The sequence below is a fragment of the Anabrus simplex genome, chromosome 2 (assembly GCF_040414725.1).
Source record: "Anabrus simplex isolate iqAnaSimp1 chromosome 2, ASM4041472v1, whole genome shotgun sequence".
Lineage (NCBI taxonomy): Eukaryota > Metazoa > Arthropoda > Insecta > Orthoptera > Tettigoniidae > Anabrus > Anabrus simplex.
The window spans coordinates 839,294,204-839,317,572 of NC_090266.1; the positions used below are offsets into that span (position 1 = coordinate 839,294,204).

The 23,369-nt window shown below is 40.1% G+C and overlaps 1 protein-coding gene across 1 annotated transcript in view; it reads right to left on the reverse strand.

Moving 5' to 3' along the window:
* The window catches only part of baz (bazooka), an 842,954-nt gene extending 837,554 nt beyond the window's left edge, over positions 1–5,400 (reverse strand). Inside the window, exon 1 of the mRNA XM_068226299.1 lies at positions 4,832–5,400. Within this exon, the coding sequence (XP_068082400.1) occupies positions 4,832–4,951 (120 nt within the window). The 5' untranslated portion in view covers positions 4,952–5,400. The remainder of the gene's footprint in view (positions 1–4,831) is intronic.
* Positions 5,401–23,369: the final 17,969 nt, after the last annotated feature.

Here is a 23,369-nt window from a genome sequence, read left to right on the forward strand (position 1 = left end):
GTGGACTCAAGGGCTTTCCTGCAGCGGGCTGAATTTATACGAGTAGTACTATTATTTCTGAATATCTACAAGTATACATCTTCAAATGTATTAATAAAATTTCATCTCTTCTGTTTGCTTACCGGTTACTTCTATAGTTATTACTTTATTCAGGCGTCGAAGAATCCTGACTATCAGCCGCGTATAATTATGTATGTAAAATCAGTTTGATGACCTGCGTTATTGTAGTGCATCTAATTAACTCTGGTTCGATCCTGACTCAGTCCGGTGGTATTTAAAGTTGCTCACATACGCCAGCCTCTTGTTAGTAGATTTACCGGTACGTAAAAGCACCTGCCCGGTCTACAAACCCAAGAATATCGGCCGAGAGGATCCGTCGTGCTGACCACACGACCCTTCGTAATCTGCAGGTCCTCGGGCTGAGCAGCGGTCGCTTGGTAGGCCATGGCTCTTAGGGGCTGTTGCGCCATGGGGTTTGGTTTTTAGAGAAACCTGTGCTGGACGAATCAATTTAGAACACTAGTCTGTTCTGGATACCTCCGGTATAAACCTTCAAATGTATTGATTGCATACGTTTAGAAACTTCGTCCTTTCTTTTTTGCCTACCGGTTATGTCTATATTTGCTTTATTCACAGGTCGAAGAAGCTTTGGCTGTGAGCCGCGTATAAATGTATGTGGAATTAGTCCGATGACCTACGTTACAGTAATGTTTGTAATTAATTCTCGAACTCTACCTGACTTTAGGCTTCCTCTAAAGTATTTCTTGGATTGTGTGTCGAAATATCATTGAAAGGCGTCGTAAATCGAATAGCTCTCTGCTTTGATTCTGTGATCGTTAACCTTAAGTTGCGTCATTGTGCGTATAATTGCGAAGGCAGCTTTGTTTCTACCTGGTGTGAAATTAAGGAAAGAGAAGAGACGTAACGCTTTCACATTTCTTTCAATATGAAATGAGTAAAAACAAATAATGTCACGCCTAAATAAAATTCATGCCTATTTCTGTCATGACATTGTCACTCCTTGATTTTTAGTTGGTATCTTTTGTTTTAGCTCCAGGACACTGCCCTTGAGGCGGTAGAGGTGGGATCCCTCGCTAAGTCCGAGGGAAAAACCGAACCTGGAGGGTAAACAGATGATGATGATGATGATGATCTTTTGTTTTTATGATGCTTCAGCTGTCCCCTCGAAAAGGTATTTGTACGTGATGGTGTAATAGTATTCGGCTTTGTGTGTTAGCCTACATTCTGTTTACAAGTATACTGTACATCTCAAATTAGTAGTATCGGTTGCGGAAAACTCAATATCCAAAATATCCCAGTTGTTTTATAGAAGTATTAGAGACCGGACCCCCGTGGTGTAGGGGCAGCGTGCCTGCCTCTTACCCGGAGGCCCCGGGTTCGATTCCCGGCCAGGTCAGGGACTTTTACCTGGACCTGAGGGCTGGTTCGAGGTCCACTCAGCCTACGTGATTAGAATTGAGGAGCTATCTGGCGGTGAGATGGCGGCCCCGGTCTAGAAAGCCAAGAATAACGGCCGAGAGGATTCGTCGTGCTGACCACACGACACCTCGTAATCTGCAGGCCTTCGGGCTGAGCAGCGGTCGCTTGGTAGGCCAAGGCCCTTCAAGGGCTGTCGTGCCATGGGGTTTGGATTAGAGACCGGACGAGTTGGCCGTGCGGTCAGGGGCACGCGGCTGTGAGCTTGCATCGGGGAGATAGTGGGTTCGAATCCCACTGCCGGAAGCCCTGAAGATGGTTTTCCGTGGTTTACCATTTTCACACCAGGCAAATGCTGGCGCTGTACCTTAATTAAGGCCACGGCCGATTCATTCCAACTCCTAGGCCATAACACCTATCTGTCTCGGTGCGACGTAAAGCAACTAGCAAAGAAATATTAGAACGTAATGTGCATTCAAATCAACCTGAAGGTTTAGTAAAAACTTGGCACTGTATTATTAACAATTATTCTTATAGCGAGGAACATAAAGCCCTTCAGGTGAAGATAGGATACGTTGCTTGCACCGCACGGCTGAGATGACGGAGCCCAAGTTAGCTGGTTCGATCGCGACTCAGTCCCGTGGTATTGAAAGGTGCTCAAATACGCCAGCCTCTAGTTGGTAGATTTACAGGCACGTAAAGGAATCCGTGCAGGAAGGAATTTCTGTCAACTCGGCATCTCCGCAAACCATAAAGATGGTTAGTGAGAGGTAAAACCAATATCATTATCATTATCATTATTATTATTATTATTATTATTATAACATACGTTGAGATTCTTCAGTCCTCCGATTCAACACACTAAGAAAGTTTGCTCTACTGGCATAGGCTACTTGAATTGCAACTGATAACTTCGCCCTACAGAAGATTTTGTACGTAACATATCTGAATGGAAATAATTAACATAGAACAGAATAAATGAATACAAGCGAAGTGAGAAATTACAATCCGTGAAGTTTCTGAAAGGAAAACGATCACTATGAGATGGAACTACTACGAAATATGAGATAGTGAACGAAAGACACGGCTGATTTGGAGACTGGGTATTTGTGCTCTCTTCAACATTCCTGTAACCAATCGAGCTGGCCGTGCGGTTAAGGTCGCGCAGCTGTGAACTTGCATTTGGAAGATGGTGGATTCAAACCCCACTGTCGACAGCCCTGAAAATGGTTTTCACACCAGGCAAATGCTGAGGGTGTACCTTAATTAAGGCCACGGCCGCTCCCTTCTCCACTCCTAGCCCTTCCCTATCTCATCGTCGCCAAAAGACCTATCTGTGTCGGTGCAACCTAAAGCAACTTGTAAAAAAGAAAAGAAAGGGAAAAAACATACCTGCAACTCATACACAACACTATTCTCCAGCATACAAACACGCAGTTTCCTATAGACGGCAGACACTGCCCACCCTAATCAGAGATACTGCCTTACAAGGCTATCAACAGCCATAGGACATTATTATTATCAATGCTGCGGTAACTTTCAGTGGAAATATTACGTGACGATATCATTCAGGACTTTCCATCGTCACGCCATGAAAATTACGGGATGGTACTGTTGCTTGCGGTTTAAAGTCGCACTAACACATCGAAGGTTTTCGGCGACGCAAGGATGGAAAAGGGCTGGGAATGGAAAGATAGCGGCTGTTAAGGTACAGTCCCAGCATTTTCCTGGTGTGAAAATGAAAAAAAACAGGGCTGCTGACGGTGGGATTCGAACCCACCATCTCCCGTATGCGAGCTAACAGCTACGCGATTCTGATGTGGCCAACTCGCTTGGTAATTTCGGGATGACACCTTATGTCAAATACCAGAGTACCTAAATCCAACCAGGGCTGAAATAACTGTAACACACTGTTCACTAACGTTATAATAAGACGGCTAAACAGTTGCGACAAGAGATTTTCCTATCCTAAAATAACCATGTTTCGTTCAAAACAAAGAGACATTCGCAACTGCAATCAATTATAGATATACATCACAACATCCTTCAAGACACGTGACTGTCATTCACTTTAAATGACACAACGTCCATCACTGCCGTATTATGGAATGCTGCACAATTACTTCATCTGTCAAGCACACTCATCTACCATGAATTGTGAAACGAGAGAGGAAAAAAAGGTATGCTCTGATTATAGTACGTCAACAGTTGTAGGTGTACAGTCTACTGACGCGGCGCTGCGTTAAAAATTACCTCAAATATTGGGAAACGGGTATTAAAGTGAACAACCATGATGGTTTTTAACAGAAATGATTGGATAGCCCAGGAGCACACTATCTCAAATACGCAAAGTTTATATTTGAGCATTTAGCAATTTTTCAGTTTGTGCTTATGGAAGAAATAAGAAGCTTAAGCCAAGTGATTTAATTGGTCTGAATCGCATACTACGGGCAATTACTGGCGCTCATCTTCAAAGATTTGGCATTGTATGTACAGTCCCAATCATACATTTATATAGATCTTACAGATTAAATGCACAGGTTTGGTATTTTAAGTTCACGATGCCCCGATGTTCTTGGAGCATGGTTTCAATAACAAAAATCGGGTTGTTTATGTAAGCAAAGATCAACGCTGAAATTGTCGTCGTTTCGAGCCGACTGCATTTTAATGGAGAGCAACGCTGTTCGGTTGCAGCAACTAGTAGCTTCACGTTAGGTCGTCGGTTCGAGTCCAGTTAACGTGTTAAAATGACATATTAATAATAACTTATTATTCGACTTCACAATTGACTTCTAGCTCAATTTTGTTAAGTATAACAAAACGAGCCGTCGTTTTGCAATATCTAACAACATATACATTATTCCACATTAAGAACTGAAATTTACCTTCACAATGATGGATTAATATCTACATGAAACACGCATTAGCAAGTTATAATAACACTTTCTTCTGTGTTTCATACGTAAGACATCTGAGACGTTTTCCGCATAAAGGGAATTATAAAATAATATTCAATATATATGCCATGAACAACGGCTTCGTTGCTACAGCAATGAAAATAGAATATATTTAATCATTTTGCGACCGACTACGATAATAACCACGCGCGTAACTTTTTCTTGTCCATTCGAGTTGCGTGGGCGGGAAATGCAAAGCTAGTATGCATCATCCTTTCCCTCTCGACCACAGGGCAGGTAATTAACTTACAACGTTAATTTATTTTAAACAGTGAAAAATTTGATGTAAATACAAAGGAAACACCTTCAAAATAGAAGAGAATTAAGCAGTCCATTTTACAGAGGCAGGAATAATGATGAAATAGGCCCTATATATCAACCACGGAAAAATAAATTCATCCATTTTTCATATTTCTTACTGAAAATATGTTTCATACCTTTCCAGTAGCCTTCTTGTACCTGAGCGTTGCTTGTCTGATGAGGTCTTTTACCAGCAGCTCACCGTCTCCACAAGGCACAACAACCCGAACAGACCCGAAACAAACTGTGACCTTCATACTGCGCGCTTCATTCCAGAATAATGGTGTTATACACACGGACACACAAACGTCACAATTCACTCTCGTATCTATGGCAGAATTTTTAAAATAAATATATAGGAAATTATTTTAAATCACACGCGCCATTCCGGAGAACCATCTCCATGGTTCGAAAAAGTTGAGCGACGAAAAATGACCAAACCACCTGGTACATGTTGAGCAAAATAACTTCACCGTCTCTTTTCATTTGTGTTTACTTTTACACAATTTTTTTTCTTATTCACCTTATTCACCACACAGCACACTTAAAATATTCATTGATAAAATACTTTATATGTTTGACAGAAAACACGCACATGATATCTAATAGCTTGTCCGATTTACCAGCGAAGATAATGCACTCACACAACAGCAATGTTACGTTGACTGGCCCGGTCTGTAGATTTCTTTTATTTGAGACTCGACTCGTCCCCCCCCCCCTCCAGAGGTTCCCTAACAAAATACATTCGCCAATGGCTGCACGTCATAGGCAGTGAGGTAGCGTTGGTTGGCGTTCCGCGTACCTGTCTGTGGAATGTTAATGACACCTGGAGCAACCTAGCGGAATGACGTCGAACTATTACTATTACGGTCAATTTATACAAACAGGAAAAGAGGAGTGGCTTTGTGATGCCTTACCTGAGTGACCTCTACTGAATCCTACTGGAGAGGGAGATAACTAAAAGTGTCTCTAGACAGACAATGAGAGAGTTTCATCTGGGCGAAACTTACAAGGAGCCCAACACAATATTTCAAGAAGAAGAAGAGTTTCATGGTGAACGGAAAGTGGGCTGGAATATCTTAGCTGCAGGTATTCGCTGATAGAGGCAAAGTAGTTCAGATCGTAGTGTGTTCTGTTAAAGAAGGATTAAGATTCAAATGAAGGAATTCTTATTAGAAACTAACGTTAGCGTAGTTACAATTACTTCTCTGGTGATTATCAGGATCTGGTACTCCCTCCTCTACTGTACGTAGAGTCGATGCCCGCTTTGTTCACCGTAATTGTAATCCATCCATGAAACTAACAAGGATCTATGATGGACGTAGAGACTGTTGGTGGGATTTTCTCAAAGTAACCTTGTTCCCCTCATACAGTGCTTAATTTCTAAACTTTTAGCTGCTGGAACGCATATCCATATATTTTCCCCGCTTTTTAATCATAGGAACCAACGCCCCCCCCCCTCAACCCATCATAAAAGTCACAATTTTCGATATTTGAAAATTTCTGAAAAAACTGTTTGAAGCGTGTGTGAACATACATGTTCCAGTAACTTTTTATTGAGCAATTCCCTTAAAAATATTGTGCAAGAAGAAATTCTCTGCGAGGTGCCGGCCGAAATTCAGCACTGCCCGTTCCTCAACTAAATGATCTGTTTTAAATCATGTATGGCTTTATTCATGTAATTATGCATAGTGTACACGCGTACTCACTTTCTATTTCGACTGTTTTATCTCTCACCATCCTGTCTGTAAACCTATCACCACTCCAGATTTTCTATTCACAGATAATACTGTGGTTTTCTTCGTATCCTCCCCTGACATCATCTCCTTTATCTACTTTTGCTTTTCTTACTCTCTACAGCTGAATTGAATTAATCATTTTCCTAGATAATAATAATAATAATAATAATAATAATAATAATAATAATAATAATAATAATAATAATAATAATAATAATAATAATAATAAACCAAACCCTATGGCACTACAGCCCTTGAACGGCCTTGGCCTACCAAGAGACCGCTGCTCAGCCTGAAGGCCTGCAGATTACGAGGTTCGTGTGGTCAGCACGATGAATCCTCTCGGCCGTTATTCTTGGATTTCTAGACCGGGGCCGCTATATTACCGTCCGATAGCTCCTCAGTTCTAATCACGTAGGCTGAGTGGACCTCGAATAATAATAATAATAATAATAATAATAATAATAATAATAATAATAATAATAATAATAATAATAATAATAAACCGGAGGTAATGGGTTCGAACCCCACTGTCGGCAACCCTGAGAATGGTTTTCCGTGGTTTCCCATTTTCACACCAGGCAAATGCTGGGGGTGTCCTTTAATTAAGGCCACAGCTGCTTCCTTTTCACACCTAGGCCTTTCCTATCACATCGTCGCCATAAGACCTATCTGTGTCGATGCGACGTAAAGCAAATAATAATAATAATAATAATAATAATAATAATAATAATAATAATAATAATAATAATAATAATAATAATTCTTTCCTAATCTGTTTACCCTCCAGGCTTGGTTTCTCCCTCGGACTCAGCGAGGGACCCCACTTCTACCGCCTCAAAGGCAGTGTCTTGGAACGCGGGACTTTGGTTCGGGGATACAACTGGGGAGGAGGACCAGTACCGTAACTCGCCCAGGTGGCCTCACCTGCTATGCTGAACAGGGGCCTTGTTGGGGGGGGGGGGTTGAAGGGATAGACAAGGAAGAAGTAAGGAAGTGGCCGTTGCCTTCAGTTAGGTACCATCGCCGCATTTGCCTGGAGGAGAAGTGGGAAACCACGGAAAACCACTTCGACGATGGCTGAGGTGGGAATCGAACCCACCTCTACTCAGCTGACTTCTAGAGGCTGAGGGTGGACCCCGTTTCAGCCGTCGTAACACTTTTCAAATTTCGTGGCAGAGCCGGGAATCGAACCCGGTTCTCCGGGGGTGGCAGCTAATCACGCTAACCTCTACACCATAGAGACGGGAATAATAATAATAATAATAATAATAATAATAATAATAATAATAATAATGAGCCTCCGTGGCTCAGACGGCAGTGCGTCGGACGCTCACCGCTGGATACCGTGGTTCAAATCCAGATCACTCCATGTGAGATTTGTGCTGGACAAAGTGGAGGCGGGACAGGTTTTTCGCCGGGTACTCCGACTTTCCCTGTCATCATTCATTCCAGCAACACTCTCCATTCTCATTTCATAACATCTATCATTCATTAATAAAAATCACTTTGGGAATGGCGACCCCATCGTACTAATAGCCTGTATATGATTCATTCATTACATCCCTGACCCGGTCAATGACTGGAAAACAGGTTGCAGGTTTTCATTTTTTCAATAATAATAATAATAATAATAATAATAATAATAATAATAATAATAATAATAATAATAATAATAATAATAATAATAATAATAATAATAATTTCATTTGGCTATTGCTAGCCGGTGCAGCTCGTGTAAGGCAAACCCTCCGAACCTCTGCTGTGTCTGAGAACTGGATATGTTATTGTGGTGAAGGATAGTGTTATCCGTGGTTTATGAGTTGGTTACAGCACAAGCACCCAGTTCTCGAAGTAATGGAATTGATCATTTAAGAGTAGAGACACCGACCCTGCAGGGAATCGAACCTGGTATCTTCTGAACCGAAGGCCACTACGCTGTTCATTCAGCCGAGCAGTCAAGGAGTCTCCTAGATTATCTCATCCTATTCATTCGCCTCAGGTGGCGCTAATGTCAAAATGAACTAAGTACAGCTTTGTCCAAAATGATCATCACTCACCAGGACTTTCTACCTTCAGTACGAATGATCTGACATTGTTCCCACCTGGCTCTTCCAGCAATCATTCTTGCTACTTTTATGTCTATTACTTTTTTATCTATCGATGTTATTAGTTTTACGTCACACTAAGTACGTTTACTCTTTACGGAGACGCCGAGGTAGTGGATCTGTGTCTTTTATTCTTCACCGTGTCGGCAAATCCATTGATATGAAGTTGGTGTAACTGAGCACCTTGAAATACCACAGGAATGAGCCAGGATCGAATCTGCCGAGTTGGGATCAGAAGGCCAGCGCCTCAACCGCCTGAGCCACTGAGGCCGGCCCGGAATGAGTTAAGAGCTAACCCACCAACTTAGGGTCAGAAGCTCAGCACTCCACCGTCTGAGCACCTTTATCATTTTTTGACAAAAATATGTCATCTGACAATTTGTCACGAAGTTAGCGATACGAAATGTGTGGCGCGATGTTAGGTAGCAGCCTGTGATGTGAAGTATTGAGATCCGAATACCATTTCATATGTACTGTATAGGAAGAATGTACTTCTGTGCCAGTTTCGTTACATCGTCGTTTTTCTTGCCATTCAACGACAATGAAGATTGATATAACTTGGTGGCATTTATATGTTGGAGTTTGTTTCGTCTTAAACCGACAGAATTTTGTTTTCACCAATGTTTTTTGACCAAAAGAAACAGTTAATTCTCTCCGTTCATACATTCAATTTTGGTACCTACTTCTTCTGAACGATGTAGTTCCATTCCTTATAGGCTACTATTCTTAAAAATTACATCAGTTGATGTTTAAAATTAAATACCTGGTGTACTTTCATCACAGTAACATTTTCGGAAGCATATGGTACTACAGTGAGTCAAAATGAAACTCATACACCAGAGAGAAACTTGTTTAATTGGATTTAACAAAAATATAACCATTTCTTTATTGTGGTCTTGGCTCTGATTTAACGAATTCAAATTTCTCTACTAAGGTACAGAGTAAATCAACTCCTATTTCTTATGCGTACAAAGAAATTTAATACATTATTCTTAAACATGCATGAAACAGGTCAAAGTAAAACTCATACACCTTCAAGTAGTTCCTGAGCAATCTCTAATAACACAATATTTTTAACAGTTAATACTTTGTAGGACACCCTTTAGCACTTTTCAGTGCTCTTAAACGGTTAGGCATAAATTCTGCCAACTTTTCGCAATAAGATGGATCTATTTTCTTCCATTCTTCACTTAAAGCCATTTCCAAATCACTTTTGTTCGAAATCTGGTATTTTCTTATCGCTACTTCCAAGAAATGCCATAGATTTCCCATCACATTTAAGTCTGGTGACTGTGGAGGTGTCTCGAATTCTTTTGGGCAAATACACAGCAGCCACATCCGAACTTTATGAGCTACGTGCTTCGGGTCGTTATCTTGGTAATACTTAAATCGATCAAGTATTCCAAGCTTTTGAGCACTAGGTCGTAAATGTTCTTTTAGTATATTTAGATACACATGTTGATCCATGGTCCCATCAATAAAAGTCAACTCTCCTGGTCCACTAGCTGACATGCACCCCCAAACAGTTACACTACCTCCACCCTGTTTGACACTTGGACGTAGATTGCTAGATTTCAACTCCTCATTTGGTTTCCTCCAGACATTAACCTTTCCGTCTGATCCGAGGAGATTGTATTTGCTTTCATCTGCAAAAATAACGGTCTTCCAGATGTCAAAATCTTCTAGATACTCCTTAACGAAGCTCAACCTTTTCTTCCCATAATTTTTTCTAACAAATGGTTTTTTCCTAGCCATTCGTCCATGTCTGTTACATTTCCTTAGGATAAATCGAATAGTTTCTGGATGTGCTCTCTTGTTGGTGTGTTCCTCAGCCATCACAGCCAGTTTCGGAGCACTAATCGCTGGATTTTTCTTCACTTGTCTTACTATCCAATGTTCCTTCCTGAAGTTGAAAATGTTTCTCCTACTCAGTTTGTCTTTTGTTGCGTGTACTTTTATATCTATTTATAACGCACTGTACAGTTGCATGACTCGTGTTTGTAAGTTTACCAATTTCCCGGAGTGATTTTCCTCTCTTATGGTGAAAAAATCATCAGTTATCTTCTTTCGAAGATTGTCCTCTTTGACGCCCCATGATACCACCGGAACTTGTCTGTACTTCACAACTCTCCACAACAAACTGAAAGCCGTGTTGAAATACAAACATACAGCATTCGTACTGCCCTCTTATCTGCCCATGTAGGACTGTATGAGTTTCATTTTGACGTGCCCCAGCAACATATGGACAAAGAATCTGTTTTATCTTGCTAAGTTAAGGGATATCCTAACTAGCCTGCGGTGACTTAATAATTCAAGACATATCTTTATTGTTCCACACATAAAATGCGAACATAAATTATTGTCCACATTTCTATTCATAAACACATACTATTTACAGTGGTGTATGAGTTTCACATTGACTCACTGTATATTATACCTTTTCTGACGGACAGACACTTGCTCTCCAACTCAATCAGTCCGAAAGGGACGATCACAGGGCACGAATAAGTGTCCGTGTTCTTGAAAATGATGTAGAGTAATGGACACTCGTTTATATTGATCTATAGACTTTTTATAGCCTTTCTGCACAACCCTTATTTATACCATGTAGATGCCACTAGTGTGCTTAAGAATTGCACCACCAAAATGTTCATATTTTGCCCTGCACAGTTGTTAGTGAAATGGGGCAAGGTGAGGAACGTAGTTCTCAATGTAATGTTTCAAAATAAAGACATATTATTCTTAATGGTTTCATCATACGTGTAGATTTTGGATTCTCCAATTGTACAAGAATAGAACCCATATTAAATACCCACACTTGCCACCTGTAAAAGAGTTCGCCAGTTGTCAATATAGGAACTGGGTAGTTTTGTTCATATAATCGAGGTATAGAGCATCAATTAATGCATCACAAGGAGCAAGTAAAGCAATTTTCTTGAGGACGTCATAGAAATTCTGTGCTTTGACTAGACGTAAATTTCTTTCGGCCCGTAATGCTCTTACTGTATCTCATTCTTTCCTCTTTCTAAATTTAATTTCAGGCTGTCAGCTTTGGCCGGCCCCGTGGTGCAGGGGTAGCATGCCTGTCTCTAAGTCGGAGGCCCCGGATTCGATTCCCGGCTATGCCAGGGACTTTTATCTGGTCAGAGGGCTGGTACGAGGTCCACTCAGCCTACGTGATTAGAACTGACGAGCTATCTGACGGTGAAGTAGCAGCCCTGGTCTAGAGAGCCTAGAATAACGACCGAGAGGATTCGTCGTACTAACCACACGTCACCTCGTAATTCGCAGGCCTTCGGACAGAGCAGCGGTCGCTTTGGTAGGGCAAGGCCCTTCATGGGCTGTTGCGCCATAGGGTTTGGTTTGGTTTTCTGTTTCCTGTCACCTTTGTCACATGTGTCTGACCGGGGAAAGTCAAAAGTCAGGCACGTAAACTCACTTTAGGTTAAACGATAGTTGTACTGCTTACGGCCTGAACAGCTTCTTATTCAAACTTCTGTAGATACAGCACGCACATTTTTTTTACGCTCAAGTTTGCATTTACATATTTCTTCTTAGTTTAATGTATTCAGTAATGATCGGAGTGTGCAGGCAAACTGTATGTCGAACAATCTGCTGTATAATGAAATTTTGTATTTTATTTGATCTGGTACTATATTTACCTCTCTGCTCAGTTGGGGGAGTAATAGACACTGTTTATATTGATCTATAGACTTTTTATAGACGTTCTACACATCCCTTCTTTATTCCATGTAGATTGCAGAAGCCTGCCTTGCCCAGAATGAACTCTGAACCAGCAATGCATACCCGAAAATCCGTTTACTCTTCAGGGTTGGTTCTTCCCTCGGACTCAGAGAGCGATCCCACTTCTACCACCTCAAGGGGTCCTGGAGCGTGAGATATTTGGTCGGGGAAAAATTGAGAAGGAGGACCAGTACCTCGCCTAGACGGCCTCACCTGCTATGCTGAACAGGGGCCTTGTGGGGGATTGGAAGATTGGAAGAGATATGGAAGGAAGAGGGAAAGAAGCGGGCGTGGCCTTAAGTTAGGTACCATCCCGGAATTTGCCTGGGAAGAAGCGGGAAACCACGGAGAACTTCTTCAAGGATGACTTAGGCGGGAATCGAACCCCCTCTACTCAGTTCACCTCCCGAGGCTGGATTTGTTAACTTGGGGTTAATATTTTAACTCGTTCTTGCGAGTCACGCGTTTCACCGATAATAATAATAATAATAATAATAATAATAATAATAATAATAATAATAATAATAATAATCAGTTCCATTTATGAGAGTTTTACTCAAACTTACCTTATATTTAAATGATGAAGCTCTGTTTTTGACGTCTAAATCTATTTCTTCATCGACATACTTTTCACTATCATTAGTCCGGCTCCTTGGCTGAATGGTCAGCGCATTTCTCTTCGGTTCAGAGGGCCCCGGGTTCCATTCCAGGCCGGGTCGGAGATTTTAACCTTAAATGGTTAATTACCCTGGCTCGGGGACTGGGTATTTGTGCTGTCCCCAACATCCGTGCAACTCACACACCATACATAACACTATCCTCCACAACAATAACACGCAGTTACCTACACATGGCAGATGCCACCCATCCTCATCGGAGGGTCTGCTTTACAAGGGCTGCACCCGGCTAGAAATAACCACACGAAATTATTATCATTATTTCTGGTAGTAAGTTTTTATTCTTTTACTTCAAGCTGAGATCAGGACGTCTCCTACAATGAAGGGCATGAAATCCATTCTTTCAGGCTGTTCAGTGTTCACACACTAACATATGAATGTAGGACTAATATTAATTAAATACGTGCCTTTGAGAATCATGTGAAGTTATTAAGCCTATCTTTTCATTCAGGTTATTGAAGTTGCTAATAATCTTGTTCTTTAACAGGTTTGGGCCCAGTTCCATCCAGGAGGGTTAAATATACCCTTACACTGGGTTTGTTCTCCGGCTCCATGGCTGAATGGTTAGCGTGCTGGCCTTTGGTCATAGGCGTCCCGGGTTCGATTCCCGAGACGGTCGGGAATTTTAACCATCATTGGTTAATTTCGCTGGCACGGGGGCTGGGTGTATGTGTCGTCTTCATCATCATTTCTTCCTCATCATGACGCACAGGTCGCCTATGGGCGTCACATCAAAAGACCTGCATCTGGCGAGCCGAACTAAAAGCCACACGCCAATTTACTGGGTTTGTTAACTTGGGGTTAATATTTTAACTCGTTATTGCGAGTGACGCGTTTCACTGAGCTATTCTGGCAGATGGTTTACTAACACCGTATTAACACCCGCCGGAAACAGCTACTGTACCCATCAAGGAGACTGTGACTGAAAATTAGAGGTTACGAACACACTGTTTGCGTGGTTCTTTTGCTTCATTTTTGCACGGTATTTTGTTTCCTCCCACAATTCCGTGGTAACCTGAATTATTCTTTCGTAATAGGCCTGACAGTGATCGATAAAATGGAAGAAATTCAGAAGAGAAACAAACGCAATTGTTTTTCTGCTTTAGTAAAAATATTACTCGCTGAGTTTGTCTCTAAGTATCAAAGGGTTATACAATACAAGAAGATTGATCGTAAGAGATTAAAAGGAAAAGAGGACACACGGGAAAACATTTCAGGAGAATTTAATAGCACTGCCCACGTGACAGTGCGAACTAGAAAGCAATTTAAACAGTTCTACAGAAATGTTAATGCTTCAGCTGTAGACACTTCAGAGACCATTCCGCTGACCGTAGCTTTTGATATCCCAACGTTGTCTCGGACCATTATATGAAACGACTCTGTGGCGTAAAATCTTAATGGAATCAATACATACAGTATATGAGAGAGAGAGAGAGAGATAGAGAGGGGGAGAGACACTTGTTTCTGTCTGTTGTATATTCCAACCTCTCGTGAATTTCATCGATAATATTGCTAATGACGGTCCTTGACAGTCTATAGCCCTTCAGAAATTGTTCCTCAGATATATTTGGAAGTTATTTCTCCGTGTAGGCCTATTTATGTTTAGGAACACCATTTAACACATCTAAATAAAGCAACTCTGCACCCAACGCATGATTTAAAGCGGCCATTTTACTTTTAGCTTTGAGTTAACAGTTTTAACCCAGGCGAAAGGAGGTGTTAAATTAACCCCAAACTTAACTTACAGTTAAAATTAACCCTCTTTGATGAAACAGAAATAATAGTCAAATTCAGAGTTAAAATTGTGTAACTTGATGTTAAGGTATAACTCACTCTAATGAAACCGTACCTTAGAGAACTTCATTCTCATTGACAAAAACAGTCTGGAATAACTGCCTTTGTGGGAACATGTTTCGCTGATGTTGATATGAAATATTCCATGAAAATTCTTCGTTTCCTAACATTTCTTTGCCAGTTATCTTCAGTGTTTGTCCTTTTGTTAGACTTTACTGCAGAAAAATCAGCAAAACTTGGTACCGGTATCTAAAAATCACCATTGGGCCTATATAAAAAGTGAGCCTCAAACTTAAATATAACTGAATCCGATCTAGGCCTAACGTAATGTAATATAATACTGAATATAATAGAATACGTTTGCCTACCCCTTGATATGGGGTCCGGGATGAGGGGAGATGAATTTGTACGGCATATTTTTATGGCTGGATGTCCTTCCTTACGCCAGCCTCAGTTGAGGGTGAAATGAATGATAGTGAATGAAGTTGAGTAAGGAGGTGGAAAGACACAGTTATGGCCTATGAACTGTACCTTATTATAATATAACATGCATTCCATAACGTTATAATTAAATAGATTTTTGTCAACAGAGAGAAAGAACTGGAAAATTACGGAGTTCATAGTATAGTCCACGGTCGCCAACCCCCTCACCTTTTCCGAACACTTCCTTTACCGTTACAAATCTCCTGGCCAGAGATACGGCGTTACCGTCTAGGAGGTCCGGCTCTCCTTTCAGGGATGGAATGATAATTTGTGTAGATAGATAGAGTCACCTCGTAATTGGAGGACGTTCGGGCTGGGCAGCGGTCACTTGGTAGGCCATCAGAGCTAGAGCACCATGAGGTTCAGTTAGATTTAGAATAATCATTATTATAGGTAACTAATGTGCAAAGATAATATTGGTTCAGCGCGGGTGATCTTTAATTTTGCTGAATCGGCATTTTTTATTAGTTCAGATGTCATCAAGGTCAATTTTCTCTGACATCATCATGACGTCATAACTTCACTTATCCTAACCTAACCTCACAGACTCCATGGAGGAGCCCATGGTCAGGTTAGTGACCGGTCAACCAAACAATTACCAACCGCTGGCCCAATAAGCACTAACCGGTTTCCACTCATTAGTCTCATTAGACACGAAGATGCAGAGGTGCTCGAATTTTGTTCCGCATGAGTTTTTATACGTGCCAGTGCTTCTACCGACTCGAGGCTGGAGATTTTAACACCTTCAAATACCACAGGTTTGAGCTGGGATCGAACCTGCCATCTTGGACACAAAAGGCCAGCGCTCTGCTGTTCGATTCACTCAGACTTTCATTATTATTATTATTATTATTATTATTATTATTATTATTATTATTATTATTAGTAGTAGTAGTAGTAGTAGTAGTGGTGGTAGTAGTAGTAGTCGTAGTAAGTATTCGAAATAGAAGATTAATTCTGGTAATCACTTCATCAATATACAATGTCGACGATTTCTACTGTTATTGAAGAGTTGTGATAATGTAGCCCTCAACATTGTCTACTTAGTATGTGCATGAAATATGTCTGATATTCTGTGTTATAGTGTATGGTATCTGTAGACTATTTATGTGTTATTGTAATTAAATGAGCTATAACCGAGAGGAAGTTGTTGTATCTTGAATAAACGGCTTTTGACCCCAGGGTCATGTGCCTGGTTTACTTTGTAGGTGTCAAGTTTGTCTGATAACCTGTTGGCCCATGGTGTCCTTATTGGTGTTTGAATTCAGAATTAATAGTGGACATAATTAGGCAAAAAGTGGTCGTGGTCTACATATAAAATATACTTTTCATGTAGCCTATTCTCCTGGAATTCAAGCAAGGAACATCAGAAAATTACTTCTAGGACGGCTGAGAGTAGTATTTTAATTTGATTCAGTAGTTTTCTTCAGATCCCCAAGCAATGTTAAAGTTTGTGAAAGAGTTGCTAGTCAAACTTGGGCCTATCGGATGTGAATCTGAGAAAGAAAACAGTAGAAAACTCTCTCGTGGATGGCATGTAGACATGGGTGTTGATTTCATGGTGCTTTTAATTATACTAGTTGGTTTCGGTGTTCGAAATGGAAGATTGAAGGCCGGATTCATCAAACTCCGGTAAGGACTTAACGTCACGTTAAACCGCTTTAACGTAAATGTTAACAGAAAGGCTGTTTCGTCAAACTTCGTGAACGCTAACGCGCCGTTAAACTCTCTGTTAATTTAACGTAGCACTCTCGTACCGCTAGCACCGGGTTAAAATAAACATGGCTGGGGGAGATTTTGTGTTTCGTGTTAAATTATTATATTTTAGAGACTATTTTCAGAATGCTGAGAGACAAGAAGTTTTACGCAGAAGTAATGATAAGTGAAGCATTTTTGGGAGTGATAGGCCTATAGGTATCGAAATCTGTCGCGAGAAGAGAACTTGAAGAGACAAGAGAGGTCAGAGTACCCTACAGGAAGAAAATCACCTGTATTACAATGCAGCAATTGCTGATTGTACTAAGATATTATGCAATGGGATCATTCGGATCATTATGGGGGATATTATTTACTAGCAGTTACCCGGGGCTTCGCTAGCGTGGATTTTGTAATTTTATAAAAGTTATCGTTCCTCGGCATTGTACTCAGACATTATCTGAAAATCCCTAAAGTATAAAAACTTACCAAAAAATTGAGTTTCATTTACCCTATAAACTCTTTGTAAACCACGTTTGTGGTATTATCTTTTGGGGCTAAGACGACCATGCGACATAGAACTGTGCATATGAGAAACAGTCTTCCCTCAAGTTGAAAAAAATAAATACACGTTTCTTTACTTTTAAGGGAGATTCTAAATACCTATTTTCACATCTGTGATATCTTCAGTTTTTGAGGTATAAGTATCCTAATAAAAATAATTAAACTCTTTTTTTCACTTCTTTTCACCCCTCGTTAAGTGCCTTTTCCGCAAACAAAAGGGTACATGTTTCTGTAATTTGAAGGGACTTTCCAAATATCAAGTTTCTTGTCTGTAACATGTTAAGTTTTTGACATATACTGTAGATATACTGGTACTCATTTCAAAAATTCACCCGCTTTGTCAGTTCTTTTCAGACACTTAAGTGGATATTCCGAAAGCAAAAAGATACGTGTTTCATTATTTTTATAGGAAATTCAAAATACCAACTTTCACCTCAGTAACAGCTTCAGTTTTTAAGTTATAAGTATCCTCATAAACAAAATTCAACTCCTTCTTTACTTATTTTCAACCCCCCCATAAGTCGATTTTCCGAAAACAAAGTATCGTGTTTATTTTTAAAGGAGATTCCAAATACCAATTTTCACGTCTGTGACATCATCAGTTTTTGAGGTATAAGCATCCTCATAAAAAAGAATTCAACTCCTTTCTCACCCCCAAACGCCCGTTAAGTTGCCCCACCCCCCACAGTACGTGTATCTTCATTTTCAAAGGAGATTCCAAATACCAATTTTCACGTTTGTAACATCTTTAATTTTTGAGATATAAGTATCCCCATAAAGGGAATTCAACTAATTTTTTCAATTCTTTCACCCCTCCTTAAGTGGATTTTCTGAAAACAAAAAAATACGCATATCCTTATTTTTAAACGAGATTCAAAATACCAATTTTCACGTCTGTAAACTTCAGTTTTTGAGATGTACGTTTCTCCATAAAATGTTCACTTTCTTCACTTTATTTCACACACCCTGCTTAAGAGAATTTTCCGAAAACAAAAAATACGTACTTCTTTATTTAAAAAGGAGCTTCCAAATACCGATTATCATGACTGTAACTTCTTCAGTTTTTGAGATATATGTATTCTCACAAAAATAATTTAACTCCTTTTACACAGCCCCCTCCCCCAAGTTGATTCCCCCCGCCAAATGCGTGTTTCTTTGTTTTTCAAGGAGATTCCAAACACCAATTTTCACGTCTTTAACATCTTTAATTTTTGAGATATAAATATCCTCATACAAAAAGTTCAAACAATTTTCCAATTTTTTCACCCCCTTAAGTGGATTATCCGAAGACAAAAGAATACGTGTTTCTTTACTTTGAAAGACGGTACCAAATACAAATTTTCATGTCTGAGTAACATCTTCAGTGTTTGAGATTTAAGTATCCTCATAAAAAATTCAACTCCTTTTCACCCATTAAGTAGATTTACCCCACCCAAAAAATACGTTTTCATTTATTTTTGAAGGAGATTCCAAAAACCAATTTTCACGTCTGTAACCTTCAGTTTTTGAGGTGTAAGTTTCTCCATAAAAATAATTCAATTTTCTTACTTCCTTTCACATTTCCCCTTAAGTGAATTTTACGAAAAAAACCACGTGTTTCTTTATGTATAAAGGAGCTACGAAATCCAGTTATCACGACTGTAACATCTTCAGTTTTTGAGAAATATGTATCCTCGTAAAAAGAATTTAACTCCGTTTTCATCCCCCACACACACAAAGTTGATTTCCTCGCAGAAAATGCGTGTTCCTTTATTTTTATAGGAGATTCCAAATACCAATTTGCACGTTTGTAACATCTTTAATTTTTGAGATATAAGTATCCCCATAAAGGGAATTCAACTAATTTTTTCAATTCTTTCACCCCTCCTTAAGTGGATTTTCTGAAAACAAAAAAATACGCATATCCTTATTTTTAAACGAGATTCAAAATACCAATTTTCACGTCTGTAACATCTTAAATTCTTGAGATATACTGTAGATATGCTCATTTTAAAAATTCACACCCTTTTCAGTTCCACTTAAGTGGATTTTCCGAAAACAAAATATCTATGTTTCTTTACTTTTACAAGAGATTCCAAATGCCAATTTTCAAGTCAGTAATATGTTTTTGTGTCTGAGGTAATTTGCAGATATCGTATTTTTAAAATTTCACCCACCGAGCTCGATAGCTGCAGTCGTTTAAGTGCAGCCAGTATCCAGTACTCGGGAGATATTGGGTTCGAATCCCACTGTCGGCAGCCCTGAAGATGGTATTCCGTGGTTTCCCATGTTCACACCAGGCAAATGCTGGGGCTGTACCTTAATTAAGGCCACGGCCGCTTCCTTCCCATTACTAAGCCTTTCCTTTCCCATCGTCGCCATAAGACATATCTGTGTCGGTGCGACGTAAAAAGCAAAATAGCAAAAAATTCACCCCATTTTTCTCTCCTTTTCATTGGATTTTCCAAAAACACAAAAGTACGTGTTTCTTTATTTTCAAAGGAGATTCCAAATTCCAAATTTCATGTCTGTAACATCTTCAGTTTTTGAGAAATAAGTATCCTCATAAAATATATTCAACCCCTTTTTCCCGCTTTTCACCCCCTTAATGCGATTGTCCAAACACGAAAAAAATATGAGTTTCTTGATTTTTAACGGAGATTCCATATTCCAGTTTTTTGTCTTTAAACTTTTAAGTTCTTAAGATATAGATATCCTCCTTTAAAGAATTCACCCCCCATTTCACCCCCTTAGCGATGGAATAACCATAAATCCTCCCTTAGTAACCTATTACACCCTAATATAAATGTATCACCAAAATTTAATTTTTTATGTCCAGTAGTTTTGGCTGGGCGATGATGAGTCAGTCAGTCAGTCAGTGTTTGATGGTACTTATATATCGAAAACGGAGGATGTTACGGACGAGGAAATAAAACTGAAGACACACGCATTTTGTGGTGGGGGAGGGGGTTGGAATCAACTTTTTTTTTTGCTAGTTGCTTTGCGTCGCACCGACACAGATAGGTCTTATGGTGACGATGGGACAGGGAAGGGCTAGGAATGGGAAGGAAGCGGCCGTGGCCTTAATTAAGGTACAGCCCCAGCACTTGACTGGTGTGAAAATGGGAAACCACGAAAAACCATCTTCAGGGCTGCTGACAGTGGGATACGAAAGTACTATCTACAGAGTGCAAGCTCACAGCTGCGCGCCTGTAACCCCACGGCCACCTCGCCCGGTACAATTTAATAGAAGTACGGCATGATTTTGCAATTAAAAATCATTTACTTTTTGAATACACACTTAGAAACTAACAGACACTAAAGAGACTGCCAGACTGATGAATGCGCGCGGCAAACGGGTGAATTATAACTCAGTGGCCACGACCTTGGTAAAACAATATGCACCCCTACTACCCTTCATCACAGCACTTGCAAAGTCTCCACTACTCGCCGTAGTGCTATACAAATTGGTTACCCGTGACAAACAACATTTTATGCGTATTTCCATCAATAATTATGTTAATAATTAAAGAAAATAAACGAAGGAATTAACATATAAGTTAATAAGGTTTGTACAAACAGCTTTTTAAAAATAATTCCTAGTTCCAGCTGGATAAAATGGAATAAAAATGTAATGTTTACTCCACAATATGGCGGGAGGGGGGTGGCGACTGTCCCTCTTCGTCACCCCCCCCTCTAATTGCCGCTACTGTTTGTAAACACGCCAAAGATGCAGAAAAAGAAATCTAATAACTTATTAATTTATACACGTGTAGACATTCCGCTCGATAAAAGAGTTGCTTGTATGAAACAAAAACTAATACTGTTCTTTGAAGTACGTGTGTAGAAGGCATACGTCTGTTTGGAGCTTCTGTTACATACCGACCAGATTGTCCAGATTAAAATAATGTCTGTGTATTCGTCCCTGTTCTACACACTAGCCATTGCCGATATGCAGACAGCAAATATAGTGCTGCTGTACCATACACCAGCCAAGAAGTATACGGTCGAAAACGATGTTTACTAATGCAAGGGGTGCATTAGACCGGTAGCGCTGTGTAACATGCTGCGACCAACACTCCGGTTCTTATCTCGTCATATTCCGACGTAACTTGCCCGCTGGCAGTAGTTCTCCTGTGAAAATCAGTTGGTAGACATCCCATTCATCATTTGTACATGCGGGACATTTATAAGTAGAGAGTACGGCGTTCGAGAGCCACCTGGTATATCTGTCAAAGGCACGATGGTGGAAGCAAAGCACTTCAGGGAGTTCATCTGTAAAAGCAGAAATAAGTGCCATTTAAATGCAGATGTAGAAGACAAGAAGAAATTCTACCATTCATTATGGGTACATTTGTATCTCAAACAGCAGCAATTGCTCGTTCAGTTAAATGTCTTCCAAAAACTAACAATAAGGGACAGGGAAATGATATGAAACACAAGAGAAATTTTTTGTCAGTACTCATTCATTCTCGGAGCGGGAATGTAAGAGTCTGCAAGGAGATGTTCATCCAAACACTTATAATAGACAGTGCTCGCATACCCAGGGCATTGCAGAAAATGGCACGTGGTGACAATGTTGACAGAAGAGGACGTCACACACTCTCCAATAAACTTTCGACAGATCGGATGAAATATGTTGAAGATTACATTTCTTCTTTTTCAGCATATTCAAGCCACTACTGCCGTTCGGATAATCCAAATAAGAAATTATGAAGCCACACTCTCAATTTTAGTATCATGTATAGACTGTATAAAGAGACAATGCAAAATCGACAAAGTGACAATAATCAAAATTTTCGCAATGAAATATTTATCCAGTCAATGTATTAGAAGATATTTGTATACAGTTTAATTTAAAGTATTTTTTTTGCTAGTTGCCTTACGTCGCACTGACACGGATAGGTCTTATGGCAACGATGGGACAGGAAAGGGCTAGGAGTGGGAAAGAAGCGGCCGTGGCCTTAATTAAGGTACAGCCCCAGCATTTGCTTGGTGTGAAAATGGGAAACCACGGAAAACCATTTTCAGGGCTGCCGACAGTGGGGTTCGAACCTACTATCTCCCGAATACTGGATACTGGCCGCACTTAAGCGACTGCAGCTATCGAGCTCGGTAATTTAAAGTTTAAGCCACCGCATAAGGATACCTGCAAGAAATGTGGCATTTTGGCACTAAAAACCAGGGCAGCCGAAATGGATCCAGATAGTCAAGAGAAAACTGCTCGTGTCACATCTCTCAAAACTGAAACTGAACTCCATCAGAGAAAAGTTTAGTTAACAAGTGCATCATTGGCGAATGACAAGAAGGCTGCAGTAGAGGGTAAATGCTTAGTGTTAACTATCAATATGCAGAAGGCTTTCCAACTGACAAAAGTTCCTTCCAGTGTAGTGTACTACAAACAATCCTGCTACAATATAGGAAGATACAACTGCGCGACTTCAAAAGGTTGATGCTTGCTTGCTTGCTGTATAAAGGGGGCTAACATCTAGGTCTTCGGCCCGACCTCAAAAGGGACGATGCACTTAAGGCAAGAGGGTCTTGCTGGTCGTAATCCAGATGAGATTGGTTCTTGTTTGCTCAAGTTTTTGAAAGATTACCTTCCTGTTGAAAAGCTCATACTGTGGTCCGATCCATATGGGGGCCAAAATAGAAACATTAAGTTAGTAGCACCTTTAATGCGCTTAGTTTCAGATCCCACATGTCCTCTAAATGAAGTAATTAATAAGTTCGCTAACCCAGGGCACAGTTACTTTCCAATTGACACTGATTTCGGTCACATCGAGAAAAAACAAGGAAGCAGCAGCACATTTTTACTCTTGAAGAGATCGGAAATTTAATCAGATCATGCCCAAGTAAGAAGAAAGCCTTTGATGTTATCATTATGACAGG